This window comes from Theropithecus gelada, chromosome 1 (genome assembly GCF_003255815.1).
Source record: "Theropithecus gelada isolate Dixy chromosome 1, Tgel_1.0, whole genome shotgun sequence".
Classification (NCBI taxonomy): Eukaryota; Metazoa; Chordata; class Mammalia; order Primates; family Cercopithecidae; genus Theropithecus; species Theropithecus gelada.
Window position 1 is genome coordinate 106,871,748 of NC_037668.1, and position 15,506 is coordinate 106,887,253.

A 15,506-nucleotide genomic window follows, 5' to 3' on the forward strand; every position below is an offset into this window, starting at 1 on the left:
AAATTAAAAATAATAAAGGATTCAAATATACTAATGAGATAGTATAACTTTCACTTCACTGAAAGGTAATAGAATAGAATACTTCAGCTTTATTACAGTTTTTACATTGATAGGCATAAACAATATTATACCTTGACACATTTGTATTTTACTGATTAAATATCCAAAGTCGCAATCTGTGAAATAAATATGAAAATAGTATATATCTCTGTCTAACCTTAGAAACAGATCTTTTTTTGCTTTTTTTTTTCATTTTGTGGAGGTAAACCTTTTTTGTTTCAGAATATTAGAAAAGGAAATAGATTTAGCAAACAGAAGTCTAAGTTGTTTTAGTGGACATTTAAATTCAGAACAATTCACAAAATGGTAAAATGTGTTTCTTCAATTCTTTATTTTATGTCAACAATTTCTCAGCTAGTCTACAGAAAAAACAAGTTTATTCAAAATACATCTTATTATTTTAACAGTCATTCCCTTTTCACTGTTTGATATTCTGCCGCTTCATTCTCTTATGTTCCACTTTCTGTAACGGAGCTCATTACCAAGGTGGTAGGGGACTAGTTTCAGAGGCAACATGAGTCACAAAAATATCAAGCCAGTGGTTTCCTTCAGGACATTCATATATTTCTTGTGTTAGAAAGAAAATCTTTCCTTGGGTGCAGTGATATCACTCCTGAGAAACCAATTACTTTCCAAATATCTGCAATACTATTTTTGACAGAACCATTTCACGTAGAAAAGCATACTATATCTATATGATACATAATTTTACCTTATTATCTACAGTTCCTATACTGTAAACAGAAAAACTGATTTAAAATACTTTTTGTCTAGTAGTTAACAATTGGATAATTTGATGAGTCATTTTTATACATTGGTCATCCACAGCTTGGAATTTTTATTTTTGTGCAGTTGTAATTATCCATCACTCTCTGTGTTTACCTTAAACATCCAAAACAACAGGGGACATTTTTGAACAATCTGTAATACTCTTCTTGAATCTAAAATTTTAAAAAAGGAAAGGAAGAAATGTTACATAACAATCACATTTAATTTTTTTTCAAATCACAATAAATTGTTATATGTGGTTTTCTAAAGTATTATAGCTCAGAATATGTTCATTTAAGTTATTTATATCTCTAATATCAAGGTTCTTTAAAAAGCATATTTTCCTATGAACAGCTAGGAGATTTAGGCAATAAAGGCAGAAGTTATAAATCTATGATAGTAAGAATTTTCTATCAATTCGGCAACTGATGTTACATGAATATACTAGACTCGACCAAAATAAGAAATTGTTTACCTTTCTAGATAAAACACACAGGAATAAGAAAATGAACATCCCCTGGAAAGCATTGCTGACTGTGAAGAGGTAAGCTGTAACCACTGATGCGTGCACAACATGGAGAACCCCAAAGATCCAGGTGGTGCCAAGAAGGAACAGAAGAGCGAGGGCTCCTCTTGCACAAGACCTATCACATATTAGAAATGCGTCAGTGAAGAAAGCCACATATAGTTAACACATCTCCCAAATTACTCAAATTATGTGGGAGGTGAGTTTTCACTATAACCAAGAAACCTTTTACAAAGACCCAATAGAAATTCAAAACTGCTAAGTTGTGCTGCAGTTAAGTGGGACAGCCTTTAGGGTATGCTACTGAACCATGGCAGGGATGTGCTTCCAAAGTCAAATTACTAGTACCAAAACATGGAATTATGTTTAAGAGTAAGCAATTTCCTTAATCTTAAAATATTTTTGTCTGGTGTACTGCAGTGTGCATGCTTTGATTTCAAAGGTAATGTTGCAGGAATTCCTGAAGGTAAGACATATATCTGTTAGGAAGTATTTTCCCTAAGAAACTCTGAAAAGTATACCATGTGGACTGGGGTCAGCACATATCTATGACATCAAAGGAGGCTCTGCTTTCCTTTCAGGTTTAGAAGAAAAGAACGTGTAGGATATAAAAACAGGGTTTTGTTTTATTTTGTTTTGCTTTTGCAATACAAAAATATGTCAAGATAAATTCATTACAGAATACTGTTTTCTTAAAAATTAAAGAAAAAATACACACACCACTCTTAAATCTTTTCAGCAGAATGCCTGTGACTTTTGGCAAAACAATACTCTATCCTGCTCACTAAGGACACTGCCTTGGAAATGAAGCAACTAATGATTATTCTCTCATTCATTTTTAGTCGATTCATTCTTCGTTGCAGTAGATATTTTAGCAGTATACTTCAGAAAATGAATCATTTTCAACTTTATTAAAACCAGTACACTACATGAAACCATGACTGGTGAGGACTAAAAGAAAGTAATTGATCAAACATTTACTAAATCCCAACTATAAATCTTGTGCAAGGTATTGAAACTACAGGAGTGTTCCCAAGCAACACAAATAGTACGTTGTTTCCAGTGTTCCCTATAGCATAATTCAGCTCTTCCTGAACAAATCATTTTCAAGGTTTCAATAAATCAGTTTTAAAGCAGGGGGTAGGATGGAGGGGGTGGGTGTAAAGGAAAAGTCATGACAACATGTAAACTAGGAATAACAAAAAAGAAACAGTTATTAAGTTCTGAAAAACATTTTACAAAAGAAAATCACTAAGGCCTTCCTTGCCTTAAAATACAGTCATCATCTTTTCCCTTTCAAAGGGTGTATGTTTGAAAAAATTGCTTCTTACCACTTAATCTGTAGTAATTGTAGTCTTAATATACGTACTAAATGCTACTTTCCAATATGTCTTTTAAGTATGGTAAAGTACGAAATCATTTAAAAATAATTCCCAAAATTATCGAGTTACTACAGCTTTTAATTACTAAAAAAAAAAAAAAAAGTGAACTTAAAGACACATTTACCTTATGTTCTCAAAGCAACTAACTTCTGGTTTCAACCCTGCAGTGTGACGAAAAACTTTGTATATGATAACTCCAAAAGCCAAGAGATTAACCTGGAAAAAGAATTAATTTCAAAGAAGATATAGTTTTCATTTTAAATTAGATACATATAAAGAAAATAAATAGTAAAGATTTCAGTAAGATAGGAACTAAAAATCATGGCATTTATATAGTTCTTTATAATATCACTGAATATTATCAGTACAAGTGGTAGTGAAAGCAACTTGTTTATGAAACTTCTTCAGATGTTATAATCATACCTAAAGATTGAAGAGTATCATCTGCTGCCACTAATACGATTAATAGAAACATTAAGGTAAATTTTGGTTTGGAAAGGTGTATAAACACTAAAGAAATCAAATTTTTGTTCAGTAACTTATATACTGTTTCTTTGAAGAAACATATTAGTGACACTTCTGTCAACCCTTTAAAAATTTAGACTGGAAAAGAAAAATTGAAAGATTGAAAAGAAATAAGAAAACTCAACAAAACACTCTCAATTTCTACTGTGAGGAAATGTTTGAATGTACTTTCTCTCATATGATTTATCTAGATTCTCTCCTAATACAAATGTTAATATTTCTTTTTTTTTTATTTAACCTTGGATGCTTTCAAAATGTTAATCAATGAATTAAATGTCTGTTGTTAGGCAAATAAATGTTAATAAATACAGTCTATTATTTATAGTTTGTAAATGAGCTAAATAGAATCGAAGAGTTGTCAACATTTTTATTGTGACTGCATTATGAAAAGTTTCCTCTTATTTTCCTTTTTCTATAGTTTTGAAGACCTACAAGTCATATTTGCAGTGTTAGAAGGCTAAATGAGGGGTATATGTTAAATGTATATATATTCTAATATGAGCATATCAATAATTTAAAATATTAAATACTATAGAAATAGTTGGAAGGCTAATCCCTTATTAAATATATTTTATTAATTCAAGCAGATTTTTCCAAAGACCCTTTGAAATGACAACAGCAAGGTGCAACATTATAATTTTCAGCTAATTCTTCTACTAGCAGTTCAGAAGCTTACAGTTTTCAAACATTTCTTTTTTCTATATTCTAATGAGTTTTATGTATCTTCTCAAAATGAAATTTAGTATATTTTAGTATTACAAACAGCAGTATAAAATAATGGGCCTGAGAATTTCATGTTGTCACTTTTGTATGGAGGGGTCCTTGAGAGGAAATCTCAGAGGAATAAGGGATCTAGTCTCTTCTTCCTGTTTCCAAATGTCCATTACTTCTAATTATATGAGTAATTAATCCTAATTATAGTAGTGCTTCCATACTTTAGCAATTGCAGAGGTGAGATAAATAATATTTAAATTGATTTAGGTGATAGTTCCATCCTCTTTGTATGCTCAAATAATTAACTGAAATGACAATTAAATAATATTTAATTTTATAAGTAGTCTTTCATACTCACGAAACTGGAATACTTAGTATTTTCTAAGTTTCAATAGCTATAGCTTCTTTGTATAAATTTGGAAATAACTCTATTTAATTTTATAAATATATGCACATATATTTATAAATAAGAGTTGTAAAATTTAGTCTAAATAATATATGCCTAACCATTATTGGTTTGAAAATTCTAAAATAATTTTTATGAGGTATTTATATTGATCTTGTTATCTCAACAAAGAGTTAGAAGATAAAGTAAATGATAGGAAAAACTGTTCTCTAGATCCACAAATTTACCACATAATAGTAATTTCCACATAAATAGTAATTTATTTAAGTTTCTTAAACTTCTGTTTTCAATAAAACTGACTTTGAAAAATAGTTGCTCATATTAATGGTGTCTCAGAAGTTCACATTCATTTTGGATAGGCTCTTCTACATCACATGCTGAACTAGTGAAGAGAGGAAATGGAACATTCCCTGAGGTGATCCAAATCTTGAAAGTACATTTTTTCCGTAAAAAATGGAAAATGTTTACATACTTATAAAACCCAGGTGCTGCTGGGCAAGTGGGAGACTAATTCTTATTCCATTAGCACATATTTTCCCAAATTTAGGAGAAAACAGATTAAAACATGTTTATCAAAAGGTGTTATAGTTTTATGTTATCCCAAAATCACAAACATACTGATTATATAATCCACATTCAGTGATAATAATACAAATATGTGGAACTTTTTATTTTCACTTATGCTAAGAATTTTTTAAAGGGCCTATAAAGTGTCTTGTGCAGTGGCAAGGGCTAGGTACCTATTAATGATGAAAACAGACATGGTCTTTTGTTCTCATAGATTCTATTGAGAAACAGATAGTAAACAAATAATCATACAATCCTTATAAATCTACAAACTGTGATAAATGCTATTAATTCTCACATTAGAACTGTTAGGAGAGACAAAATGGACATGTAAGATTAGAATGAATGTTTAGGAAGTACCTGTCTTGGGACTCAGCATTTAAACCCAGATTTAATCAGTTATAATACATGAGCAGATCAAATAATGAAGGGACAAAAAGTATTCTATGGAGAAAAACAGCAGAGGAAAATCCTCAAGGCTTGAGGAGCTAAGAAAGTGATATTCCTATATACAATTGATAAAGGTGGCTGAAGTATAGTAAACAAAGTGAAGAGTGGCATGACATGAGTTGGGTGAGGACAGGGACAATTATCACTTAGATTTTATTTGAAGTGCAAAGGTTTATTTACTCGTTTGTTCAATAATTATTCGTGTACTATAGGCCTTCTTCTTAAAGAACTTATAGTATGCTGGAGAAGATGACCAGAAAACAGGCAAGTGCAACAAGATTCAGAAAGCACTATGTAGTTGTTTACTTAGTGTCATGAAATAACCCAGGTGATTGCACCCTAAACAGGGATTTTTAAGCCAGTCTTGAATGACTAGTAGAAGCAAAGGAGGAAGACACAGAGAAATAAATGATTACTGTGGACATCAATCATTAGACCTATCTATATATTCTCACTTCCTAGGTGTTCAGATCCAATGGTTCATGCCACTCTTTGCTTTGTTTAGTATACTCCTGGCCTTTATCAATTGTTTATAGGAATGTCACTTTCTTAGCTCCTCAAACCTTCCTATGCTGTTTTTCTCCATAGAATATTTTTTGTCCCTTCATTATTTGATCTACTAATGCATTATAACTGATTAAATCCGGGTTTCAATGCTAAGTCCCAAGACAGGTACTTCCTAAACCTTCATTCTAATGTTACATGTCCATTTTGTCTGTCCTTAGGCTCAATCTAACTCTTTCATTTGGAAGTCTAATAGGCACTGTGAGTTAAAGAAAAGTCGGCTGGGCGCAGTGGCTCACGCCTGTAATCCCAGCACTTTGGGAGGCCAAGGCGGGCGAATCACGAGGTCAGGGGACCGAGATCATCCTAGCTAACATGGTGAAACCCCGTCTCTACTAAAATACAAAAAATTAGCCGGGCATGGTGGCGGGCGCCTGTAGTCCCAGCTACTTGAGAGGCTGAGGCAGGAGAATGGCGTGAACCCGGGAGGCTGAGCTTGCAGTGAGCCAAAATGGCAACACAGCACTCCAGCCTGGGTGACAGAGTGAGACTCCATCTCAAAAAATAAAATAAAATAAAATAGAAAAGTCAAAAACCAAACTGCTGTTCTTCCCACAAATAACCTATCTTTTTCTGCAATCTTCCCCATCTCAAAAAAAGTTATCTTATTCTGTCATCAGTCAGTGAACTCTTTATTTCTACCTTCAAAACATATTCAGAATATGACCACCAACTACTTACCATTTCCACAGACACTATCCTGAAAAGGGCCACCATTATGCCTCCTCTGCACTACTTCAGAAACCTCCTAATTGATCTCTCTTCTGCCGTCCTTACTTTCCTATAATCTATCTCATCACAGCACTCAAATTGATCTCTCTAAAATGTAAGCCACATCTTTTCCCTGTTCAGAATCCTCCAATGGCCTCCTATGTCATTCAGAGTTAAAGTAAAAGATCGCACAGTGGGTTTTAAGGTCTGAAATTCAGAGGTGACTATGTGCTAGCAGGCCTCACTCTCGGCGCCTCCTCGGCCTTGGCGTCCACTCTGGCGGCGCTTGAGGAGCCCTTCAGCCCGCCGTGGCACCGTGGGAGCCCCTCTCTGGGCTGGCTGAGGCGGGAGCTTGTGGGGAGGTGTGGAGCCAGAGGTGGCAGAACCCGGGGCTTGCCAGTGGCGCTCTCAGGGCAGTGCAAGTTCTGGCAGGCGCCTGCTCAGTGGGCTCCCGCACATGGAGCGGCGTGCCGGCGCCGCTGGCCCAGGACAGTGAGGGGCTTGGCACCTGGGCCAGCAACTGCAGAGGTTGCACCAGGTTCCCCAGCAGTGCCGGCCCACCGGTGCTGCACTCAAATTCTCGCCTGGTTTAGCTGGCTCCCCAGGGGGCAGCGCTTGGGACCTGCAGCCTGCCATGTCTGAGCTCCTTTGCTGCTATGGGCTCCTGCGTGGCCTGAGCCTCCTCAAGGGGCGCAGCCCCCTGCTCCGTGGCGCCCGGTCCCATTCACCTCCGGAGGGCTGAGGAGTGCAGGCCTGGCTCGGGAGTGGCGGGCAGCTCCACCTGCAGCCCCAGTGCAGGATCCACCAGGTGAAACCAGCTGGGCTCCTGACCCGGATGGAGCCTTGGAGAACTTTTCCATCTAGCACTCTGTCTAGCTCAAGGATTGTAAACGCACCAACCAGCACTCTGTGTCTAGCTCAAGGATTGTAAGCACACCAATCAGTACTCTGTAAAATAGAACAATCAGCTATCTGTAAAATGGACCAATCAGCAGGATGTGGGTGGGGTCAGATAAGGGAATAAAAGCAGGCAGAGGGGCCAGTAAGCAGCAACCCTGTCTGGTCCCCTTCTACTCCGTGGAAGCTTTGTTCTTTCGCTCTTTGCAATAAATTTTGCTGCTGCTCACTCTTTGGGTCCACGCTGCCTTTATGAGCTGTAAGACTCCCCATGAAAGTCTGCAGCTTCACGCCTGTCAGATCACGAACCCACCAGAAGGAAGAAGCCCCAGACACATCTGAATGTCTGAAGGAACTAACTCCGGACACACCATCTTTAAGAACTGTAACACTCACTGCGAGGGTCCCTGGCTTCATTCTTTAAGTCAGCAAGACAAAGAACCCATCAATTCTGGACACAAAATGATTTGATCTCTGCTATACCTCCTCCCCCAAGCAGTACTTCCCTGTCTTTTGACCACTTCACTCCACTCACAGTGAGTTCGCCATAGTTTTTCCAGTACCCCATGCACCATGCCATAGGGTAGCTGAATTTGGGCACTAAGATATTCCCATGGCTCATTCCCTCACCACTCTGTTTAAATGCCATCTTGCCTACCTACTCGGTGCCATGTACTTCTATTAAAAAACCAAAAATCAAATGATAAAATCAGATCTAAGTTTAATTTCAGGGAAATGTAGAGAATGACAAGTATTCTTTACTGTTTTGCACAATGCGAACTTTGTATGCCAACGTGTTCTTCCCTTGCCTTGGTCATTAAAAAACTGACACTCTCCTTGACCAAGCTCGAGCCAGGTTCCTGTGAGCCCTCTTCACAACTAGGTAAGCCTTGACCTTGGGCTTCAGTGTCTGATCTTGTGGAGTCCAATTTTAGTAAAATTCCTGATAAGTCAGTTTAGAGAGAATCTCTTCACTACTGAAAACTGATCATTCGCAGTACCTAGTCAAATTCTTCAACTCACATCCTTGATATTTGGTCACCCTGACTTGCCATTCAGTAGGAATCCTGTTAAGTCAGTTTAGCAAGAATTCCCCTTACCCATGTTGTCCCTTCTCAGTAATTATTCCATTACCCTTAACTGGCACCTTGGCTATAAATCCCCTGATTTCAGCGTTGGGCCAATCTACCTCCCCTGACGTAGTTTTGACACCTATCACAACAGTCCTGAATAAAGTCTCCCATGCCATTTAACAACAGTCCGTAACAACTTTTTTCTTTAACTTTGTTTCAGAATAATAACTTTTACCAGAAAAATACTTACCTAAATTATTTAGAATATGTTTCTCTTTCATTACTCAAAATTTCCTGAATTATACGATCCAAAGTCATATTACAATATTCAGCAAAGTTGTTGTAAATTAAGAAAAATACAAGTTTTCCCAGTTACCCCCCGTTGCCCAGTTACCCCCAATGTCATATTAAAATATCCAGCAAATTTGAGGTAACTGGCAAAACTCATATTTACTCCTTTATATTGTCTGTGCCCTCTCTTTATCCATAAATATATAAGCTACTTTAAATCCTTTTTCTAACAGTGTCAAAGCTATAAATAAAGAATCAGTATCACCTAAAGACATCTAAAGGCACATGAGTTTATGTACTTAGAGGTGGAAATAAAGCTTACACGGTATGGAAAAAGATCTTTGGGGAATTTTATAAAATAAATATGAAGCGTTTGAGGTGAGGTTAAAAAAAAGGATACCTCAAAAAAAGATGATAAAGAATTAGAAAGCATTTCTAATAATAAAAAATAGTTTTCAGTTAACCTGGAGGTAATGACTTGCAGAATAGATGATAAAAGTCTGCATTTTGGGTTGAGCAGCTAGAAAGATACTATCAACTTTGGGAGGCCGAGGCGGGCAGATCAGGGGGTCAAGAGATCGAGACCATCTTGGCTAACACAGTGAAACCCCGTCTCTACTAAAAAAACACAAAAAATTAGCCAGGCGCGGTAGCGGGCGCCTGTAGTCCCAGCTACTCGGGAGGCTGAGGCAGGAGAATGGTGTGAACCCGGCGGGCAGAGCTTGCAGTGAGCAGAGACCGCGTGCCACTGCACTCCAGCCTGGGCAACAGAGCAAGACTCCCTCTCAAAAAAAAAAAAACAAAAAACAAACAAACAAACAAAAACATACTATCAGCACTGTTTACATAACAGTGTCTAACATCATGATAGCAGACTTGGGTAATACTTCAAAATGTAAGAAAAATCACTGGTATTCTTCTGAATTAAGAAAATAGTGCTTTTCAAATGAGATGCACTTTTACTCCTTAGTGCATACCTGTGTGTGCTTATTTAATTCACTGTGGTCCCTTTATTAATCTCTAAATGTTAGCACCACAAAAGCACCAGGGATAACTAATGATTTATAAATGAACATTCCTTCATTATCACTTTTGTCTCTTTTTTTTTTAACGATTTTAGATTGTCAACTTGGGTTCCATGATATTTTGATAGAAATAAACAGGGCAAGGGCTTTAGATGGCAAGTATAAGAACTTTGAAATTCAATGCTGCACTTCAGAATACAGAAGAGAATAAAAATAGCTGTGAAGAAAAAAAACATCACTCAAAGTCATGAACACTTAACCCTTGAGATAAAGCGATATTTTAAATTTAAAGTCATTTTTATTTCATCTTAAGTGATATTTATCTATAAAGAGACCTGTTTCTTAACTTCAGATACATGCAGCTCATATATTTCATGTATTTCAAAGCTTAGCACATACATTTTGTTGTTCGACAGTATGTTAAAATTTTTTAAGTGTCTTTATAAAAAAAAAAAGAAATTTAAGTAGATGAGTTGGTGAAAGAATGACAATGAATTCTGAAGGATTTAGACCTACAGGTACATTCAACCCAAAGGCTTCAAAATCAGACTTCAAAATGAAGCATCCCAATCAGTCATTTTTCCTTTCTTAGTTTTTTTCTCAATAATTGATGAAGCCATCTATATGCTGATGTTAGATCTCATCGAAAAAAATTAAAATATTTCTCTTACGGCACTTTTAGACCCATGCTTAAATTTTTCATATATATATCCAACAGAATCTGGTTCATTTAAGGATGTGTCATAATTACAACGTCTTTGTTCTTTCAAATAGTTTTATTACCTTCAAGTCAACTGGCCTATGACAGACCTGCTTTTGCCATGTACAACGGATGGGTTTCTATTCACTGGCCTACTGAATAGTTATATACAACAGCTGTTCATTCTCAATCATTATACCACTGCAGAAATCACTATGTATGTATGTATGCACTTATTTTGAGACAGGGTCTTTGCTCTGTTGCCCAGGCTGGAGTGCAGCAGTGCAATCGTAGTCCACTGCAGCCTCAACCTCCTGGGCTCAAGCAATCCTCCTACCTCAGCCTCCTAAGTAGCTGTGACCACAGGTGTGCACCACCATACCTGGCTAATTTTTTGGATTTTTAAGTAGAGATGGGGTTTTGCCCTATTGCCCAAGCTGGTCTCAAACTTCTGGGCTCAAGCGATCTGTCCACCTAGGTCTCCCAAAGTGCTGGGAATACAGGCGTGAACCACCATGCTTGGACCTATGTAGTTATTAATTTAAGCATCAAAAATTTAAATTATGCTCTATTAATTGTCCATGAGTTAAGTTGGAATCAAAGTAGTACAGGTTTTGTCTTCTGTCTGATTTACTTTTTTTTCTTAACCATTTCCCAATTGAGATTACCATATTAAGTGCCTTAGTTACAATGTTTATCACAGAGTATCAGAAAATTGGGTGATATAAAGCAGAATAATGCCCCCCTCTCCAAAAAAATATCCACACCCTGATTCCCAGAACCTGTGAATATGGCAAAAGGGATATTATAGATATAATTAATGTTATAAACTTTAAGATAGGGAGGTGATCCTGAATTACCTGGTTGAACCCAATATAATCACATGAGCCTTTGAGGCAGAGGAAATTTGGTGGGAGAGATATGGCAAAAGTGAAGTGGAGGCAGAGAAATTTAAGCAGGAAAAGACACCAACAGCTGTTGCTGGCTTTAAAGATGAATGACATCATGAGTCGGGGAAGGTAGGAGGCCTCTGCAGATTGAGTAGGAGCCCCGTCTCACAGTCAGCAGGGAAATGGGGCCTTAGTCCCACAACTGCATGGAACTCAATTTGGCCAACAACCTGAATAAAAATGGAAATGAATTCTTCCCCACTCCCTCCAGAGACACTGATATCTTGATTTTAGCCCAGTGAGACTCTAAGCAGAAAAAACCGCTGCGCCATGCTATACCCAGACTTCTAACCTACAGAACTGTGAGATAATACGTTTGTGTTGTCTTAGGCCACTGAATTATGGTAATTTGTTATAGCAGCAATAGAAAACTAATATAGGGAGAAATACACGCACATGTACATGTATGTGTGTGTAGGTATGATACGGTTTGGCTCTGTGCCCCCACCTAAATCTCATGTTGAATTGTAATCTCTAGTGTTGGAGGAGGGGTCTGGTATAGGTGATTGAATCTTGGGGGCGGACTTTCCCCTTTGCTGTTCTTGTGATAGAGTTCTCATGAGATCTGGTTGGCTGAAAGTGTGTAGCACCTCTCCCTTCACTATTTTTCTCTCTCCGATCACCATGTGAAGACGTACTTGCTTCTCCTTCACTTTATGATTGAAAGTTTCCCAGCCATGCTTCCTGTACAGCCTGAGGAACTGGGAGTTACTCAAATCTCTTTTCTTCATAAATTACCCAGTCTCAGGTAGTTCTTTGTAGTGGTGTGAGAATGGGCTAAATACAATGTGTATATGTATATAAATGAAATACCCTATAATTATAGTTTTAATTATCTTTAAAGTAGTATTTATTTTAAACTTGATTTTAAAGCTTAAAAGGTTTAACTTAATATTAAATTGTGTAAGATTTAAAATCCAGTTTAAAATAAATACTAATTTATAGTACCTACCATATTTCTTCTGTAAAATTCTTAACTTTATATGTCCTTCACATAGGATTGCCAGATGTTGTAAATAAAAATATAGGATACCAGTATCTTGGTTCCAAATATTAATATTAATTCCACACAATATTTGGGATCATATTTACACTTAAAAATTAATTCATTGTTTATCTAAAATTTAACACACTTGGCATCTGGCATATCAACCCTAAATTCATAGCTTTCAAGTTTTGTTCACATCTGATCTTTTTATAACGTGAGGACATCAACTTCTTAGTGGAAAACCCCAGGAATGTCACCCTCTTCACACAGGTTGATCTATAATTGTTTGAAAGAGACCTCAAAGGAAGAGGGGCTGAATTTTTAGATGTTCCAACTATTGTGGAAACTGAATATATGTGTATATGTTAAAACTGATAAAGTGTCCTAAAAGTATGTAGTCTATGAAAGGGCACATAAAGGGACTGAACCCAGAAAATGATACATTTGGGCTTGGCAGAACTCTTTCTCCTTGGAAACTCCTTGGTACATATGGTACAGTTGTGTATGAAAGCAGTGGATTGAGCCAATACTTGATAAACACCTTTTGTTAGTAAAATAATGGTTAGAAATAAAATGTATAATGCACAGGTATAAAATGGTATTAGTACATTTGTGAAAATTCACAGCAAGTATGATACCAGTGTTTGGTCACCTATTGTCAGATTTGTAAGAAAGATAGAATAACTTTCAGCCCCACATACAGCTACATGACACTGTTAGGAGGCGTCTCTCTGCTAACACCATGAGCCTCATCATGTTCAGCACTCACTAGGGTGAGGATTTAGCACACTTGGGAATATCTACAGAGCTAAAAGATATTTCTCTGCTGAGGTTACCAACACTCAGCTCAGCAGAAAGCAGACCTCAGAGAAATGGGAGTGCAGTCTATAATTATGTGAAAAAAAAATTAAGTAATCTGAAACACATTGAAACATCTGAAACCATAATAAATATATTCAAGTAGGCTCTTTATATCACAAAAGGAGAAAAATTTTAATAGATCACTCTGGGATAGTAACAGTATCATAAAAATGCAGTGAACTCTTGAGATTTATACTTTGGTAAACAGCAATGTTGTCCTACCAGGCATTGACTGCAGAGGAACCCAATTAGATGAATAATCGCTCTGAGATGATGTGGCATTCTGCATGTACTTAAAAACTACTGTTATACTGAAACTCAAGTAAATGATCACCTCCACACTCCCAAAATTAAATTTTTGAGTGCTGATATTGAGTATTTTCTATGTGCCAGACATTGTTCCAAGTCTGTTTTATTTATGAATTTATTTAACCCTCTCACCAACTTTCCAGGATAAGCATTCTTTGCCTTAATATTATCACCATTACCATTATTATTTCTGTTGTTGCTCTTATTATTGTATTTGTCTCACATTTATGGCAACAGAGGCAGAAAGAGGTCAAATAACTTGCCCAAGGTAATACAATTAGGGGGTAACAGAGCCAACATTCATATCTAGTAGACAAGTTATAGAGTTTATGCTCCTGAGCACTTTACAAAGCTACCAAACTACATATGAAGGAACAATAAAGAGAAGCTAAACTGACATCTACAATTTTAAGAATTTAATTATACAAACATTTATTTACATGTGTAGCTAACAATTACTGCCTTTGAGAAATAGTTAAAGGAGAGGAACAACATATTAGTAAGCATTAATATAGTTAGCAATTTTGCATTAGTGTTCATTCAAATTAGTCATGATACCAGTGATGAAGCCCTTGTTAATAGCCAACAGGATTTAGTGTACTGTGCTAATTATCCTTTACTGGAGACACGTGTCCTCACTGTTCTCTGTGGTCAAGGGATTAAAGAAGGTGGTAATTTTTCCTGTTCTGGTTAACAACAAAGCTTTCCATCCTTTAGAGTCCAAATATAACTGTATAACCATTTCATGATAGTGATTTCCAAAGTGGATTGTCAAAAAAATATCAGTTGGGGTACATAAAGAACACATTTGAATTCCAACTGATACTTTCCCAAGGAAAAATTAAAATTTAATACTTAAAAAATGAATGACACTGGTGTCCTCACTTTTTCCATGTTCTATGGAGTGAAGTCCCATATCAGAGCTGAGCCATTCTGAAGGCGGTATTTCTTCCTCAAGGTGGAGAAGTCCCCTCTCTTTATCTTTCAGCCTACTGCATCATATTGTATACATGCCTGTCAGCACACACTATTTAGTTTTAATAGAGTAATCCTAATGAAATGGACAAATAAGACTTAAGATGTCTCAAAGTGCACTGTGTTAAAATTAATACTATTAAGGAAAATACAAACAAGAAAATGACAAACTGACGTTTTTCTTACTTCTGAAGTGTGTTATTTGCCAGCCAGGCTGCAAGTCCGTGTAACAAGTCCATATAAGCCCATCATGGCTAAAATCTGTGAAGATCTAATCAGATTTGATTAAATGGTATTACAAAACTCCAAGTATTAAGACGACAATTGGAAGCATGGATTTAGATCCAGTTTCAGTCATATTTAAAGTTATGAATATCCATGAAACATTTAGAAGTGTCTAGTAATGTTTTCTACTTAATAGTGGAAGTTTTAAAATATCATGTCCTATTGGCCAGGCGCGGTGGCTCACGCCTGTAATCCCAGCACTTTGGGAGGCCGAGGAGGGTGGACACAAGGTCAAGAGATTGAGAGCATCTTGGCCAACATGGCGAAACTCCGTCTCTACTAAAAATACAAAAATATTTGCTGGGCATGGAGGCATGTGCCTGTAGTCCCAGCTACTCAGGAGGCTGAGGCAGGAGAATTGCTTGAACCTGGGAGGCGGAGGTTGCAGTGAGCCGAGATCACGCCACTGCACTCTAGCCTGGCGACAGAGCGAGACTCCGTCAAAAAAAAAAAAAAAAAAAAAAAAAAAAAAAAAAAAA

General features: G+C 36.6%; 1 protein-coding gene across 1 annotated transcript in view; it reads right to left on the reverse strand.

Moving 5' to 3' along the window:
• Positions 1-269: 269 nt before the first annotated feature.
• The window catches only part of ADGRL4 (adhesion G protein-coupled receptor L4), a 116,233-nt gene continuing 100,996 nt past the window's right edge, over positions 270-15,506 (reverse strand). The window contains exons 13-15 of the mRNA XM_025357687.1: positions 2,861-2,952; positions 1,304-1,472; positions 270-1,001 (exon numbers count right to left, since the gene is read on the reverse strand). Coding sequence (XP_025213472.1) covers positions 939-1,001; positions 1,304-1,472; positions 2,861-2,952 — 324 coding nt within the window. The 3' untranslated portion in view covers positions 270-938. The remainder of the gene's footprint in view (positions 1,002-1,303; positions 1,473-2,860; positions 2,953-15,506) is intronic.